Source organism: Heterocephalus glaber, unplaced genomic scaffold, assembly GCF_053883595.1.
Source record: "Heterocephalus glaber isolate CG9 unplaced genomic scaffold, H.glaber_assembly_v1.0 deba00001556, whole genome shotgun sequence".
Lineage (NCBI taxonomy): Eukaryota > Metazoa > Chordata > Mammalia > Rodentia > Bathyergidae > Heterocephalus > Heterocephalus glaber.
In genome coordinates, this window is record NW_028258347.1 from 4,498,099 (window position 1) to 4,512,127 (window position 14,029).

The following is a 14,029-nucleotide window of genomic DNA, read 5'->3' on the forward strand; positions in this document are numbered from 1 at the left end:
CGGAGAAGGTGCCGCTGCGGCGCATGGGCCGCACTTCCGCAGTTGCAGGGGCCGCACCGCTCACTTTCCTCTCGAGGCCTCATCGCGGTCACCGCAGCGCGGGCCTGCGCTGGACTCCGCAGCGCCTCTCGGACGAGCTGCCTGCACCGCATTGCATCAGAGGCCTGCGCGGGCCCGGCTGCGGCTCGGGCGGCCGGGCTCAGGCCGAGAACCGGCTCCGATGCTGACCAAGGCCTGCTCAGCCTCGCTTCCTGGCCGCGGGCACCATCCTTCTGTCGTCTGTTTCTCCAGGGACTGTCCTTCCCGGCTGTTGGATGCCAGTGTTCTCCAGGCTCCACTCAGGACCGCTGGCCCCTCTACCTACGCTCTTCCTTGTGCCGTGGTTCGGCCAGACTTCTCCTGAGGGCCTCGGATCCTGCCCAGGCCCTGGAAAGTCTTCCCTGGGTCCCAGCCTGCTTGGCCCAGCACACCCCAAGCCCCATCCTCCCGGGAAGCAGCGCTTCTCTGTGTCCTGGGCCCTGCTAACACCCTGGGTGTCCACCCAGGTCATCTCAAGGTCACCCTGGCTCTATCCACTGTTCCAATTCCGCAGCCTCCACCTCTGTCCACACCCTCCACCTTCTTCCCCTGTCCACAAGCAATGACTCTGTCAGGAGTAATCCTGCGGCCACAGCCTGAGAAGAACAGATCAAAATCCCGCTGCCTCTCAGAGAGAAGCAGTATAGGGAGCAGGACTCGGAGTGTGTGCGTGAAATGACAGTGCAGGGGGGAAACGGGGGGGGGGGGTCCGCTGGGGCAGGGAAGGCTGCGCCTCACTCCAGCAGCTAAGGGGACAGCTGCTCCGCTCTCTGACCACGGCTACAGAGCTCAGTGCCTTCGTCTGGTTCTCCTGCAACTCATCCTTCATGAAATCCCCAGCTGTGTCACTGCCTTACCTAAAGTCTGTCTTTGCCTCCTTTCAGGAAGTTGTTTAAATTGCTTGAGTTTACCATAAACCATCTGCCCTGCTCTGGGCTCTGTCCATCCAACCACACTCCTTGCTGGTTGTGCATAAAATTAAGCTCAGTGGCCTGTGTGTAATTTAGCAATAGGTGGTGCCGATTCTCTGCATTTCCCACTTCTGTCTACCTCGGTGCTCAAGCCTGACAACACCCTACACATCCTGAGCTGCATAAATGTTAGCCCCATCACTGCTCGCTCCATCCTGATCTTCAGAGGACAGATTTACCCAGCTCAGATAGCTTCGCCCAGGAAACAGAATGCACGGCCTGCTTCGTACACTCACTTAAAACTTAATGAGCAAAAGCACAAAAGTCAGAGAGGGACGCACAGCAGGAGCTGCACAGCCAGCCACCCTCAGGACCGGTCATGTTCCCCGGGCTGGAGCTGCTCAGCTCCACACCAGGGACACGTCGGCTATGTGGCTCCTCGCCTCGAGGCCTCTGTCCCCCGCAGCCCAACCCGCAGGGTGCTCAGCGACATCCACGGCCTCCCAGTAACTGAAAATGCCTGCAAACACCACTGTGTCCCCACAGTGACAAAACCACCTGAGAACCCCTGCCCCGTCCTTGACAGCGTGGGGGGAATGCTAGTCGGTGCATCTCCAGGCGCTGGCCCGGAAGCAGTACCCAGGAGACGTCCGCTGAGCCACGGCAGGAAGAGCCAGTCCTGGCTCCCAACACCACGGGTCAGCTTTGCCCGCCTGGTTTTGAAATTCCTGCTGATGTATGTGCTGCCACTACAGCTTCTTCCACTCGACACGATGCCGTCAGACTGGCTATGCTGTGCTTCCTTGCTCTCCACTTCTGCATTCTCCGGGAAGGTGCTGTGCCTGCTCGGTGTCCTGTTAGGCAGTGGGGATGTTTCTGACCTGCACCTCTAGGGCACAGTGTTGACACGGGGACACCTGCTGCGTGTGGGTGACGCATCTGGGCGGGGTCTGTGCTGACAGGCGGGAGAGTGGGGGCTGTGAGCATGCAAGGCTCCCTCGTCCTTGGCCTCGGTGGTTGTGCTTGTGGATCCACCTTGCGATCCACCCCTAAATCCTCAGCAGTAAACTTCGAAGTCCATGTGATATTTCATCTGAAGGTGTTTTAAATGATTAATAACAAGATTTTTTAAAGTAGAAAACAGAGGAGGAACCAGATGCTCTGCTACACATCCTACAGTGCAAATACCCGTGTAAGAAATGAGTGTTCAACTTCATTTGTATCAAAGAAAAGCATTTGAAAGCAAAACCTGCATCTTCAGATTTCTGCACAGCTGCTGGGCAAACATGGGGGTGGGAGATGCCCAATAGATTTCCAGTCAGAACCCCCAGAATTCTTCAAATGTGTTTTACACTTGCAGGTTCATCTTCCAAAAACAAATCAGACCAATGCGGAGAAATGTGTGAGCGCAAAAAGAGCAAGCTTTTATATATAAGGCTCTTTCCCAGACAACTGCTTATAATCATAGAAAGCTAAAAGCGAGTGTTCTACAGGTGGCCGGGCGATACATCACAGTCTCCCCTCTCAGGAGAACGCACCCCGCTACAGCTGACAGCTTGAAAGTCTGTTCATAAATCACTGAGTTGAAATGGGTGACAGAACATAACAATTCTAAGAGAGGAAAGACATAAAGATCATAGAAAAGAGAGGTCTGCTCATGCCCTACGGATGTCCCGAGTCACGCAAAAGACGCCAAATCAGCCCGCTGCAGACAGGCAGGTCTGCACACGCCCTGCCGAGGTCCCCAGACCTGTGGAACACGCCAAATCAGCCTGCACCCTGGCAACAATCCACTGGACCCCCACCCCCTCTCCTCTGTACAGCCACCTTGTTCCACACTACAAAGACTCAGAGGTCACCAGACCACCAGACCACGGTGCTGAGTCCCGCTGCTCCCGGCCCAGAGGTAGGGGCTTCTGAGCCGCAGTCCCACTGCTCCTGGTCCAGAGGAAGGGGCTTCCCAGCAACCATCCCTCCCACTGCTCCCAGACCACAGGAAAGGGCTTTTGGGCGACCATCCTTACCGCTGCTCCTGGCCCCTGTCCCACCTCTCCCAGCTCAGAGGAGGTAATCCGTGCAGGCGCTAACAGCCCCCCGACCCAGTCGAAATGAGAAAACACATAAATAAGTCTAAGAACCAGACTTCCAGATCACCCACAGCAACACCCAAGGGAAATGAGATGGAACATTCTGATACTCAACCACCTGGACCCACTGAACTGATAACAAAAGGGGATCTGGAAAAAATGAAATCAGAAATAATTTCTCAGATAACAGGAGAAATTGTGCCCCTAGTGCAAGATATGATTAATAAATCTAGAGAGGAGCTCAGGAACATGATAGAATCCCAACATAGGAAACAAATGGAATCCATAAAACAGATGCAAATAGATTTCCAGGACATGAAAAACTCCATTGAAAGTCTACACAGCAGAATGAGCCAATGTGAGGATAGAATTTCAGATATAGAAGATAAGATTGCAATTAATGACCAGGAAAAGAAAAATTGCTTCAAAATTATAAGGGAACATGAGAAATCAATCCAGCAGCTGCTAGATGATGCAAAAAAGAATAACATAAGACTGATTGGGCTCAATGAAGAAACAGGAGAGAGTGCAGATGACATAAAAAAAATTTCTTCACAGAAATAATGGCAGAAAACTTCCCAAGGAGGGGAAAAGAGCTTGACATACAGTTAAGTGAGGCATATAGGATTCCAAATAGCCTTGATCAAAAAGAATCTACACATAAGCATATAATTGTTAAGATTCCAGAAACTCAACAGAAGAACAAAGTTCTACAAGCAGTCAGAGAAAAGAAACAAATCACATACAAAGGAAAACCCATCAGAATCACAGCAGACTTCTCAACACAAACCATCAAGGCAAGAAAAGCTTGGAGTGACATATTCCAAGCCCTAAAAGAAAATAGCCTCCAACCCAGATTGATGTACCCTGCAAAACTATCTTTCAAAATTGATGGAGAAATAAGATACTTTCATGACAAAGAGCACCTTAGGAACTTCGTGAATACCAAACCAGCACTCCAAAGAATTTTACACAATATCCTAGGAACAGACATTGAGGATCACAGCCCCAGGAAGCAAAGCAGAATGAACCCATCTGGCATGACAAGAAATTAAATGTAAAGGGGGAGAACCCAACAAAAAGAAAAAGTCATGGCAATGACAAGTCAATACGTTTCAGTTATAACCATGAATGTTAATGGTTTCAATTCACCAATCAAAAGAAATAGACTGGCAGAATGGGTCAAGAAGCAAAATCCAACAATATGCCGCATACAAGAAACACACTTAATTCAAAAGGAAACTCATAGACTGAAAGTTAAAGGGTGGAAAACAATACTCCATGCGACAGGAACCCGAAGAAAAGCAGGAGTAGCTATCCTCTTTGCAGATCAAGTAGATTTCAAACCAACACTCATTAAGAGGGATGAAGAAGGACACTACATCCTTGTAAAGGGAACAAGTCAAGAGGAAGAGATGACAATCATAAAAATCTATGCACCAAACACTAGTGCACCCAACTATATAAAACAAATACTAACAGTCATGAAAAGTCATATATGCACTAATACAATTGTAGTGGGGGACCTCAACACCCCACTGTCACAAATAGATAGATCAACTAGACAAAAAATTAGTAATGAAATACTAGAACTCAATCGAACTCTTAAAAAAATGAACTTAACGGATGTTTACAGAGTCTTCTACCCCACAAAATCAGACTACACATTCTTCTCAGCTGCACATGGGTCATTCTCCAAAAGAGACCACATACTCACACATAGAACATGTTTAAGTAAGTGCAAAGGAATTGAAGTTATCCCCTGTATATTATCAGACCATAGTGCAATGAAATTGGAGATCCATAGCAAAAGAAACTCAAAAAATTTCATAAACATGTGGAAATTGAACAACACACTTCTGAATAACCAATGGGTCACAGAGGAAATTAAAGAAGAAATCAGACAGTTCCTTCAATTAAATGACAGTGACAATACAACATATCGGAATCTATGGGACACAATGAAAGCAGTCTTACAAGGGAAATTCATAGCAGTGAATATGCATATTAGGAAAACAAAACGAGCCCAATTAAACAACCTGATGGTGCACCTCAAACTTCTAGAAAAAGAAGAACAGGACAACCCCAGAGTTCATACAAGGGAGGAAATTATAAAGATCAGAGGAGAAATCCATGCAATGGAGACTAAGAGAATGATACAAAAAAATCAATGAAGCCAAGAGTTGGTTCTTCAAAAGGATCAACAAAATTGATAAACCCTTAGCCAACCTTATCAGAAAAAGGAAAGAAAAGGCCCAAATCCATGCAATTAGGAATGAAAAGGGTGAAATTACAACAGACACAGCAGAAATCCAAAGGATCATCAATACCTACTTCCAGAACCTATATGCCAATAAGAGGGACAACACAGAAGAAATGGACAGATTCCTAGATACATATGAATTACCAAAGTTGAACGAAGATGACCTAAAAATTCTGAACAACCCAATATCAGCCAATGAAATTGAAAATGTAATTAAAAACTTATCAACTAAGAAAAGCCCAGGCCCTGATGGCTTCATTGATGAATTCTACAAGACATTTAGAGAGGAACTGCTGCCACTACTGTTTAAACTCTTCAATGAAATTGAAAGGGAAGCAATACTCCCAAATTCATTCCTGGAAGCAAGCATCACCTTGATCCCCAAAGCAGAGAAAGACCCACCTGAAAAGGAGAACTATAGGCCAATCTCACTAATGAACATAGATGCAAAAATCCTTAATAAGATACTGGCAAAGAGAATGCAGAAGATCATCAAGAAGATCATACACCCTGACCAAGTGGGATTCATCCCAGGGATGCAGGGATGGTTCAATATATGCAAATCAATCAATGTAATACACTATATCAATAGAGTCAAGGACAAAAGCTATATGATTATCTCCATAGATGCAGAAAAAGCATTTGACAAAATCCAACATTCATTTATGATAAAAACCCTACACAAAATTGGAATAGATGGTCTCTACCGCAAAGTGATAGAAGCCATCTATGAAAAACCAACAGCCAATATCATACTAAATGGTCAAAAACTGAAATCCTTCACACTCAAATCCGGAACAAGACAAGGATGTCCACTATCACCACTCTTGTTCAATATAGTTCTGGAAACATTAGCCATAGCAATTAGACAAGAGAAAGAAATAAAAGCAATAAAGATAGGAAATGAAGAAGTCAAATTGTCATTATTTGCAGATGACATGATACTCTATATAGAAGACCCCAAGAACTCCACCAAAAGTCTTCTAGATTTAATAACCAAATTCAGTCAAGTAGCTGGTTACAAGGTCAACACACAAAAATCAATAGCTTTCCTCTACATGAATGACAGACTCACTGAGAGAGAAATAGGGCAAATAATTCCTTTCACACCAGCATCCAAAAAACTGAAATACCTAGGAATCAAACTAACGAAAGAAATCAAAGACCTCTTCTCTGAAAACTATGGCACTCTGAAAAGAGAGATTGAAGATGATATCAGAAAATGGACAGACATCCTCTGCTCCTGGGTAGGAAGGATTAATATAGTGAAAATGGCCATACTTCCAAAACTGCTATATAGATTTAATGCAGTGGAACAGATTAGAAGATGCAGAAACAACACCAGACACACTCAGCCATCTCATCTTCAATAAAGGAGTCAAACACCCTCACTGGAGGAAAGATAGACTCTTTAATAAATGGTGCTGGAAAAATTGAGCTTCAACTTGCCAAAGATTAAAACTAGACCTATATCTCTCACCATGCACTAAACTAAAATCAAAATGGATTAAAGATCTAAATATCAAAATAGAAACTCTGAACCAGTTGGAACAGAGGTTAGGTAGAACCCTTGAAGACATTGGTGTAGGAAAAGATTTTATGAACAAAATCTCAGCTGCCCGTGAACTAGCACAAACAATCAACAAGTGGGATCCCTTCTTATTAAAAGGCTTCTGCACAGCAAGAGAAACCACCAGCAGTGTGAAGAGACAATCCACAATGTGGGAAAAAATCTTCACCTGCTCTTCCTCAGACAAAGGTCTACTATCTCAAATCTATAAAGAACTTAAAAAGATCAGACCTCCCAAATTTAAAGACCCAATCCGAAAATGGGCATCTGAAATAGACATTTCTCAGACAAAGAAGTAGAAATAGCAAATAAATACATGAAAAAATGTTCAACATCACTGGTCATTCGAGAGATGCAAATGAAAATAACGCTGAGATTCCACTTCACTCCAGAAAGAATGGCTGCTATCATGAAATCAACCAATAACAAATGCTGGCAGGGCTGTGGGCAAAGAGGAACCCTGCTCCACTGCTGGTGGGAGTGTAGACTGGTGCAACCACTGTGGAAATCAGTATGGAGATACCTCAAAGAACTAGGACTGGAAGTCCCATTTGACCCCGCTATTCCACTGCTGGGGATCTTCCCCAAAGAATTAAAAGAATCATACCACAGTGATATATGTGTGCCCATGTTCACAGCAGCACAGTTTGTAATAGCTAAAACTTGGAAACAGCCCAAATGCCCATCAACTGGAGACTGGATAAAGAAAATGTGGATTTTTAATAAAATGGAGTACTACTCAGCCATAAAAAACGAGAAATTAGAGACATTTATAGCTAAGTGGATGCACATTGAGGCGATACTCTTAAGTGAAATAAATAGGACACACATGTATAAATATCGAATAGTTTCTCTGGTGTGAGAAACTGAAAGTGTAAATAAGGACTAAATGTATAATAGGTAATGTGAAATAGGAAGAAAAGGGGCAAAGGGGAAGGAAGTGGGAGGGCTAGGAGAAAGGATAGAAGGCAATGGGATTAATATGAGAAAATGGAAAAATAGGAACAAAATCTTTGTAAATAGGGAGGACTGGAGGGGTTGAAGGGAGGACTGGGCAAGGGTGAAAAATAAGAACCAAGAGAGACTATGTAAAGTTGCAAATTTCCAACGATGAATGTCATTATATTGTATACCTAAAATGTACCAATGATTAGAATGAATAATCGATAATCCAAAATAGGAAGAAAAGGTCCAGAGGGGTAGGGGTAGTGGGAGGGGCAGGAGAAAGGAAAGAAGGGAAAGGAAAAATGATGAGAAATGGAAAAAATGGAAATAAAGTCTTTGTAAATAGGAAAGGGTGGAGGGGGTGAAGGGAGGGCTAGGAATGGGGAAAAAATAAGAACCAAGATGCATCATGTAAAGGTACAATTCCCAATGAGAAATGTAATTGTGTTGTATACCTACAATGTGCCAATAAAAGAATTAAAAAATAAAAAATAAATAAAAGATCATAGCCAACATTTTAGCTTTGGTTATTTTGGAGGTGTGTTTTATTTGGGGGTTCACATTTATTTTTTATTAAAGTTTATACACCTTCTAAGCTTTCTACTAGGAAATGTGTACGACAATTTAAAATCTAAAGCTCTAACGTAAATCAGCTTACCAATGAGTGAGAAACAGAAAGGCTGAGCAACATGTCACCGTGCTCAGCGGCAGCTGCCGTGTCCTTTGCACACACGCAGGGCCCTCCTAGGGACACTCACCTCCGCCTCAGCAGGGCTCATGTCCTACAGGCGTCATGGGATGGACCAAGACACGGCCCTCAGCCAACCTTCCACAGACAAGGGTCCTTAGAAAAAAGATGACTGCTTTCCATGTGGAGTCCTACTGTATGGATTAGGAAGCAGATCAGCCAGTTTCCTTACAAGGTGTTCCAAACTAGTGTTGCTTAAGGTATAATCATCTTCTCTTAACAGAAACTGGACATTGTTTTAGATTCTATATCTGTGGCCGCTTTTCCGATTTCAATATTCCTCCTTCTCTAAACGGGATACAAGTGTCAGTGATTGCGATGAGTCTATGAAAAGAACAAATACTACGGCAGACCCATGGCTGTCCAGAGCTGTGGACTAGGAGTTACCAGTTGCCCACTCTCCCTCTGCTTCACAGGAGCCTTGCCAATGAGCACTTCCCGCTCATACAAGGTAAGAAGTGATTCCCTGCAGGTCAGTGAACCCCGCGTGGATTACACTCACTCAGTCAGCACAGCCGGAGAGGCAGAGGGGCTGCGCCCTGGGCAGCTCGCTTTCCAAGGCTGGTTCACAGCCACTGTGCCCGCTACTGAGGAGAACAGGGGCAGCTCCGAGGATTCAAGCCTGTCAACCCCTGCTCAGGTCCCCTGCCCTGGGCCAGTGGAGGGAGACCTCCCATTCCACCCGCAGGGCTCAGGGCAGGGCCAGGCTGACGAGCCCACAGCCCAGGCACAGCCAGCCCACCCTGCCACCCGGCTGCCTCCATCTGCCTCCACCCCTGCCCTCTCCTGGGCACTGAGGGTCAAGACTGGAACGCACACAGTGACCAGGGGTTCAAATCCCACCAGGCGGTCTGAAGCAATGTGAACAGGAAACCGGGCAAGGTGGACCCCACCTCCTATGCTGCTGGGAAGCCCAGGTCACACACCTTAAGAGCAAAGCACATCTTTGCAAAAGCTAACTAATCCACTGAGCCTCGTTTGGAGTTGTGCAAAGCAACACCCTGAAATGAATATCAATCAGACTTCTCTCTAACCCTAAATCTTCCTATCTCTGCTACTAGAAAAACCATCCACCTTGTCAACCCAGCTAGAAACTTTAGACTGAAATCCGATTTTTCCTCTTCCCACTGTGCAAGGGCTACCGAGTCCCATGGACTCTACTCCAACAAGACTGCACCTGCGGTGGCTCCACATCCCTCTCACTCTGTGCCGGTCCCCCTCTGCCTCTCATTGGTGCATGCTCGGTCAGACGGTCAGTCTCCTCACACACAGCCCCAGCAGGTGACTGCTCTCCTCATTTCCGGGCCAGCTCTGCTTCCCAGCCGTGTCTAGCCCCTCTCCACCTCCGGCCAGCTGTTCCTGCTCTACCCACCGCCCGCCCAGGGTTCTCATCCAGATGCCTCTGCTCTGCTACTCTGGGCGTCTGGAAATGTTTGAGGACATTTTTGCTTGTCACCATGATTTCAGGGCACAAAATACCTTCAAAGGACAGGGACCAAGGACACAAAGTGGCTGTCAATATAAGACAAGTCCTGTGAAACAGAACTGCCTTCCCAGCAGGCCCGGCAGCAGCCCGGCGAGATGCACTCAGTGCAAACACATTGTTACTTCTACCTGTGTGCCCCTCCCCCTTTCCAGACTCTACTTAACCACCCTGCCAGCTCTGTCTCCTTCCAAAACCATGCTGTCCTTGGTCAGTGCAACCTCAACTCCTCTCAACTGAGGCCATCCTGGCTGAAGAGTCAGGTGTGCAGCATGTGCGTGGGAGATGTGAGAGAGAGGGATTTAAGACCACGGATTCAGAAATGCTAATTCCCACTGTCTGCTTAGAAAGTAAAATCACTCTAGAATGGATTTTTGGATTAAAAGATGAACAGGTGAACCTTCATTCCTATGCATAAAATGTCATTCCTTAGCATTTTGCATTGTTGCTAAGCTTAGAACTCAGAATGCTTTGAAATAAACTAAATATTCTAGTCACATTTTAGCAGTAATGGTGCTTTAAAGAAACCTAAAATGCACACATTTAGCTGCAGGTGGGACCCCAGCAGGTATTGTGACCTCAGGCACAGGAGAGAGAGCTGGAGAGACTGCCTGGCCTGGCCACAGGGTGGGGTGCATGGAAAGCTCCTGACCCCCAGGGTGTGTCTGGCGTGGACGGCTTTGGCTGTCTCTAAGCAATGAGTAAGTGACCAGTGCGTGGCGGAGAGCCTCACGCTGAAAATACTTGATCTACATGAGAAGTAAAGCACGCCTGTACCTGCGAGACGCACTCATGCGCAGAGCTGAGGCAGAAGTGTGCCAGCCCCGCCCATCCCTGCGAGTGGCGCCCGCGTCTGCACCCCGCTCCAGCCCACCTCGATGGACCCACACCCCAGCCTTGCCCACAGCTCTTCTGGGAAGCACCGAGGGAGGCCGTGCTCACGTGCACATCTGTTCATGTCCGGGGCGCGGTGCCCATAGTAGCCCGCCGGGCAGGCATGCAGGCACTCCCCGTGCTGGCGCATGCCCTCCCGCCGCAGGAAGAAGAACAGCTTCTGCTGGCAGCGGCTGCATCCGTTGTCCTTGGAGCAAGACAAGCAGCCCTTGCAGACGGGGTTGGACACGTAGCTGGCTGAAAGAAACCAAAGACAAAAAGCACGTTCAGGGGTGAGTGCGATCAGGCCTCTGGTCAGCATGCCATGGGGAGGAGACGAGTGTCACTCGGCTTCCACTCCTCTCATGGAGAGATACTGCACAAGATACAGTGAGCACCTGGCTTACAAAGGCAATTCATTCCCAAGGGCTGGCTGTAACTCAGCTGAAGACTCAGGCTCCTCCACACAGCCCTCAAAGTCTCTCTCCTGCACACAGGCAGAGCTCAGTGTCCTTAGAGAGACCCTGGCCCAGGACCTCTCAGTGAACCCCACACAGGAGCGGATGCTGTCCTGTTCCTTCCAGAGCTCTTTAGGGTTAAATCTGTGTCTGAGACCATGGAAGCACAAGTGGCCACATTTGGGTTCTAACTCAAGACCTTGGCTGTAAGTTAAAACTAAAATTCTGGTCATAACCCAAGTTGTTCATATGTCAGGCTAGTCATAACTCGAGGGTCCACTGTATTCTTCTCATTGCAAAGGGGGGAGGAAAAGGGGAAAGAGAAAGAGAGAGGGGAAGGGGAGGGAGAAGGAGGAGGGTGCCACCCACACCCACCCACACCCACACTCACACCCACTACAGACAAAGAGGGACTCAGAGGCACAGGTGAGGCCCGAAGCTGGAACTGAAGGGCTCTGGGGCTGTTAAGCCAGGCAGAGGTGGACCTTACAGCGGGATTCTGAATCCAGGACAGGGTGCTGCTGTGAGGAGCTGACATGGACTTCTCTAGTGTGGACAGCAGTTGAGACAGCTTTCTGTCCATGGCAAGTACTGCAGTCTCATTACGGTTTAGGTCTAGGGTTCCCCAAATATCCCGGCACTCAGAGCAGGGCTTGTGGAAGTGACTGGATCACGGGACCCCTTACTCATTAGTGGACTAATCCACTGGAGAACCCACAGCTGAATGCACTGGTAGAAGGTCAGAGCTGGCCGGGGGAGGCCAGGCAGCTACTGGAATGTGGCATGGACACGTAAATCTCCCTCCTCAGCTCCGTCCTTCTCCCTCTGCTTCCCGACCACCACAGCGTGAGCAGATCCCCCAGCGCCCCGCCACGTCCTTCCCACCTTGGGCTAGCTGTGGACCAAACCCTCTGAGAACTGTGAGTGAGCAAACCTGGAATATTTTGTTTCGGGGATGAGAAAGTGGCTAAGACAACCCTTACCCCAACTGTCTAGAGAAAAATACTACAACCCAGGGTAGAGTGCACAGAGAGGATGAATGGTGGAGAGAGGAAACCATCTAAGAGATGTGAGACCCCAAGCATGGCAGCCATCAGGGCATGAAACCCTAGTCCAAGTTGTCATAGCATTCAGCCCCGCACTCAAGAAGCTAACATAAATCTTGTTCAGACTCAAGAAAACCTACAAAGAAGACAACATGCAACACTAGCTGCTAAAAAGCTTCTGCAACCCTGAGACCTGGGACTGTCAAGGGAAGACTACATCGTCATCACATGAGAAGCAAACTTCCATGGGGAGACTCAACCTCAGTGAGGACAGAGAGTGACAGGAACGCTGAGAGCCCTGTGACGGCCGTCCACAGAGCAATGTGATGAGACGAAGGCAGGAAGCAGACCACTTGGAGGAAACAACGTGTGCAAGTTAGGGTGAAACACTCTGCAACTGAAAAAAATTCTACGGGCAAATTCAGTAGTAAAGTAGCAGAAAGTGACACAACCAAAAAATATATTTAAAGAACTTCAGAAACAAAGCAAGACAGAAAGGAAGCATGCGAAACAAAATGAAAGAGTGCCAGTGCAAAGTTACCCAGTGCCTCAGAGAGTGAGCACCCAGCACTCCGAGGGCAGAGCTGAGCTGTTGTCAGATGCAAAACCAAGCAGCCTTCGGTACAAAACTGCTGGCCCAGGCCAACTGAGCAAAAGGAAGTCCTTTTACTAAGAACACCGCATATTTATTCTAAAAAGAGAGCCAAACCAGGGAAGAATAGCAGATTACTTACAAATGAGTCCAGATTTGACTGACAGATTTCTCATCAGAAACAGTTAGGAGGATGCTATATTCAAAAGGAGAAGAAAAATAATTGTCAAATTACAATTCTACAAGCATCTTAATTTTGTTTAAGAATGGGGACAAAATATTTTCAGTTAGAGTAAAAACAAGGAATGTATTCTGTCACACCCACCTCCCCACTACACACACACACAAGCATCCACCAAAAGAAAAAACTGCAAAACAGGATAAAATAAAATGGCGCCAGTAGAAAGAGACGCATCAGCCACAGGGTTGCAGCAGTGGGAAGTATGCTGCTGTAGCTGTGAAAGTACAGATTTTTACAAAATAATGATTAATTTTGAAAGTTTGAAAATATTTAAATTTGACAGGAATAACATGGAAGATGTAAGGAGATGCCAAAATTGAGGCATTCAAATTTTCTGCATTAACAAGGACGGTTGATAGAAATTGAATTTTTAAGTAAAACATATTCCTATAGCTTTAAGGTGATTACAACACCAACAATGAATTACACAACTTCTAAACCAGTGGTTGCTACAAACAGGTGCAATAAACATAAAAGCGTGAGGAGGGAAACCTAGATGTCTATGAATGGGTTGGAGAAATTGAATATGCATGCTATGAGTTTAACTCAATGATTAAAAGGATGAAAATACAGATACACACAACATGAATGCGATTCACAAATGTTACGTTGGTTAAAAGAATCCAAAGACACAGAAAAACTATGTTCTATATCAGTGGTGTCGAACCTATGCACGAGTGCCACAGCAGGCTGCTTGTATCAGTGAAAGCTTCAAAAGGTTCGCCATCATTGTT

The 14,029-nt window shown here is 46.7% G+C and overlaps 1 protein-coding gene across 3 annotated transcripts in view; it reads right to left on the reverse strand.

The window, feature by feature from the left end:
- The window catches only part of Rspo2 (R-spondin 2), a 115,253-nt gene that overhangs the window by 50,163 nt on the left and 51,061 nt on the right, over positions 1–14,029 (reverse strand). For all 3 annotated transcript variants that reach the window (XM_087190819.1, XM_087190818.1, XM_004850282.4), the window contains exon 2: positions 11,028–11,216. In XM_087190819.1, coding sequence (XP_087046945.1) covers positions 11,028–11,109 — 82 coding nt within the window. In that variant the 5' untranslated portion in view covers positions 11,110–11,216. The remainder of the gene's footprint in view (positions 1–11,027; positions 11,217–14,029) is intronic.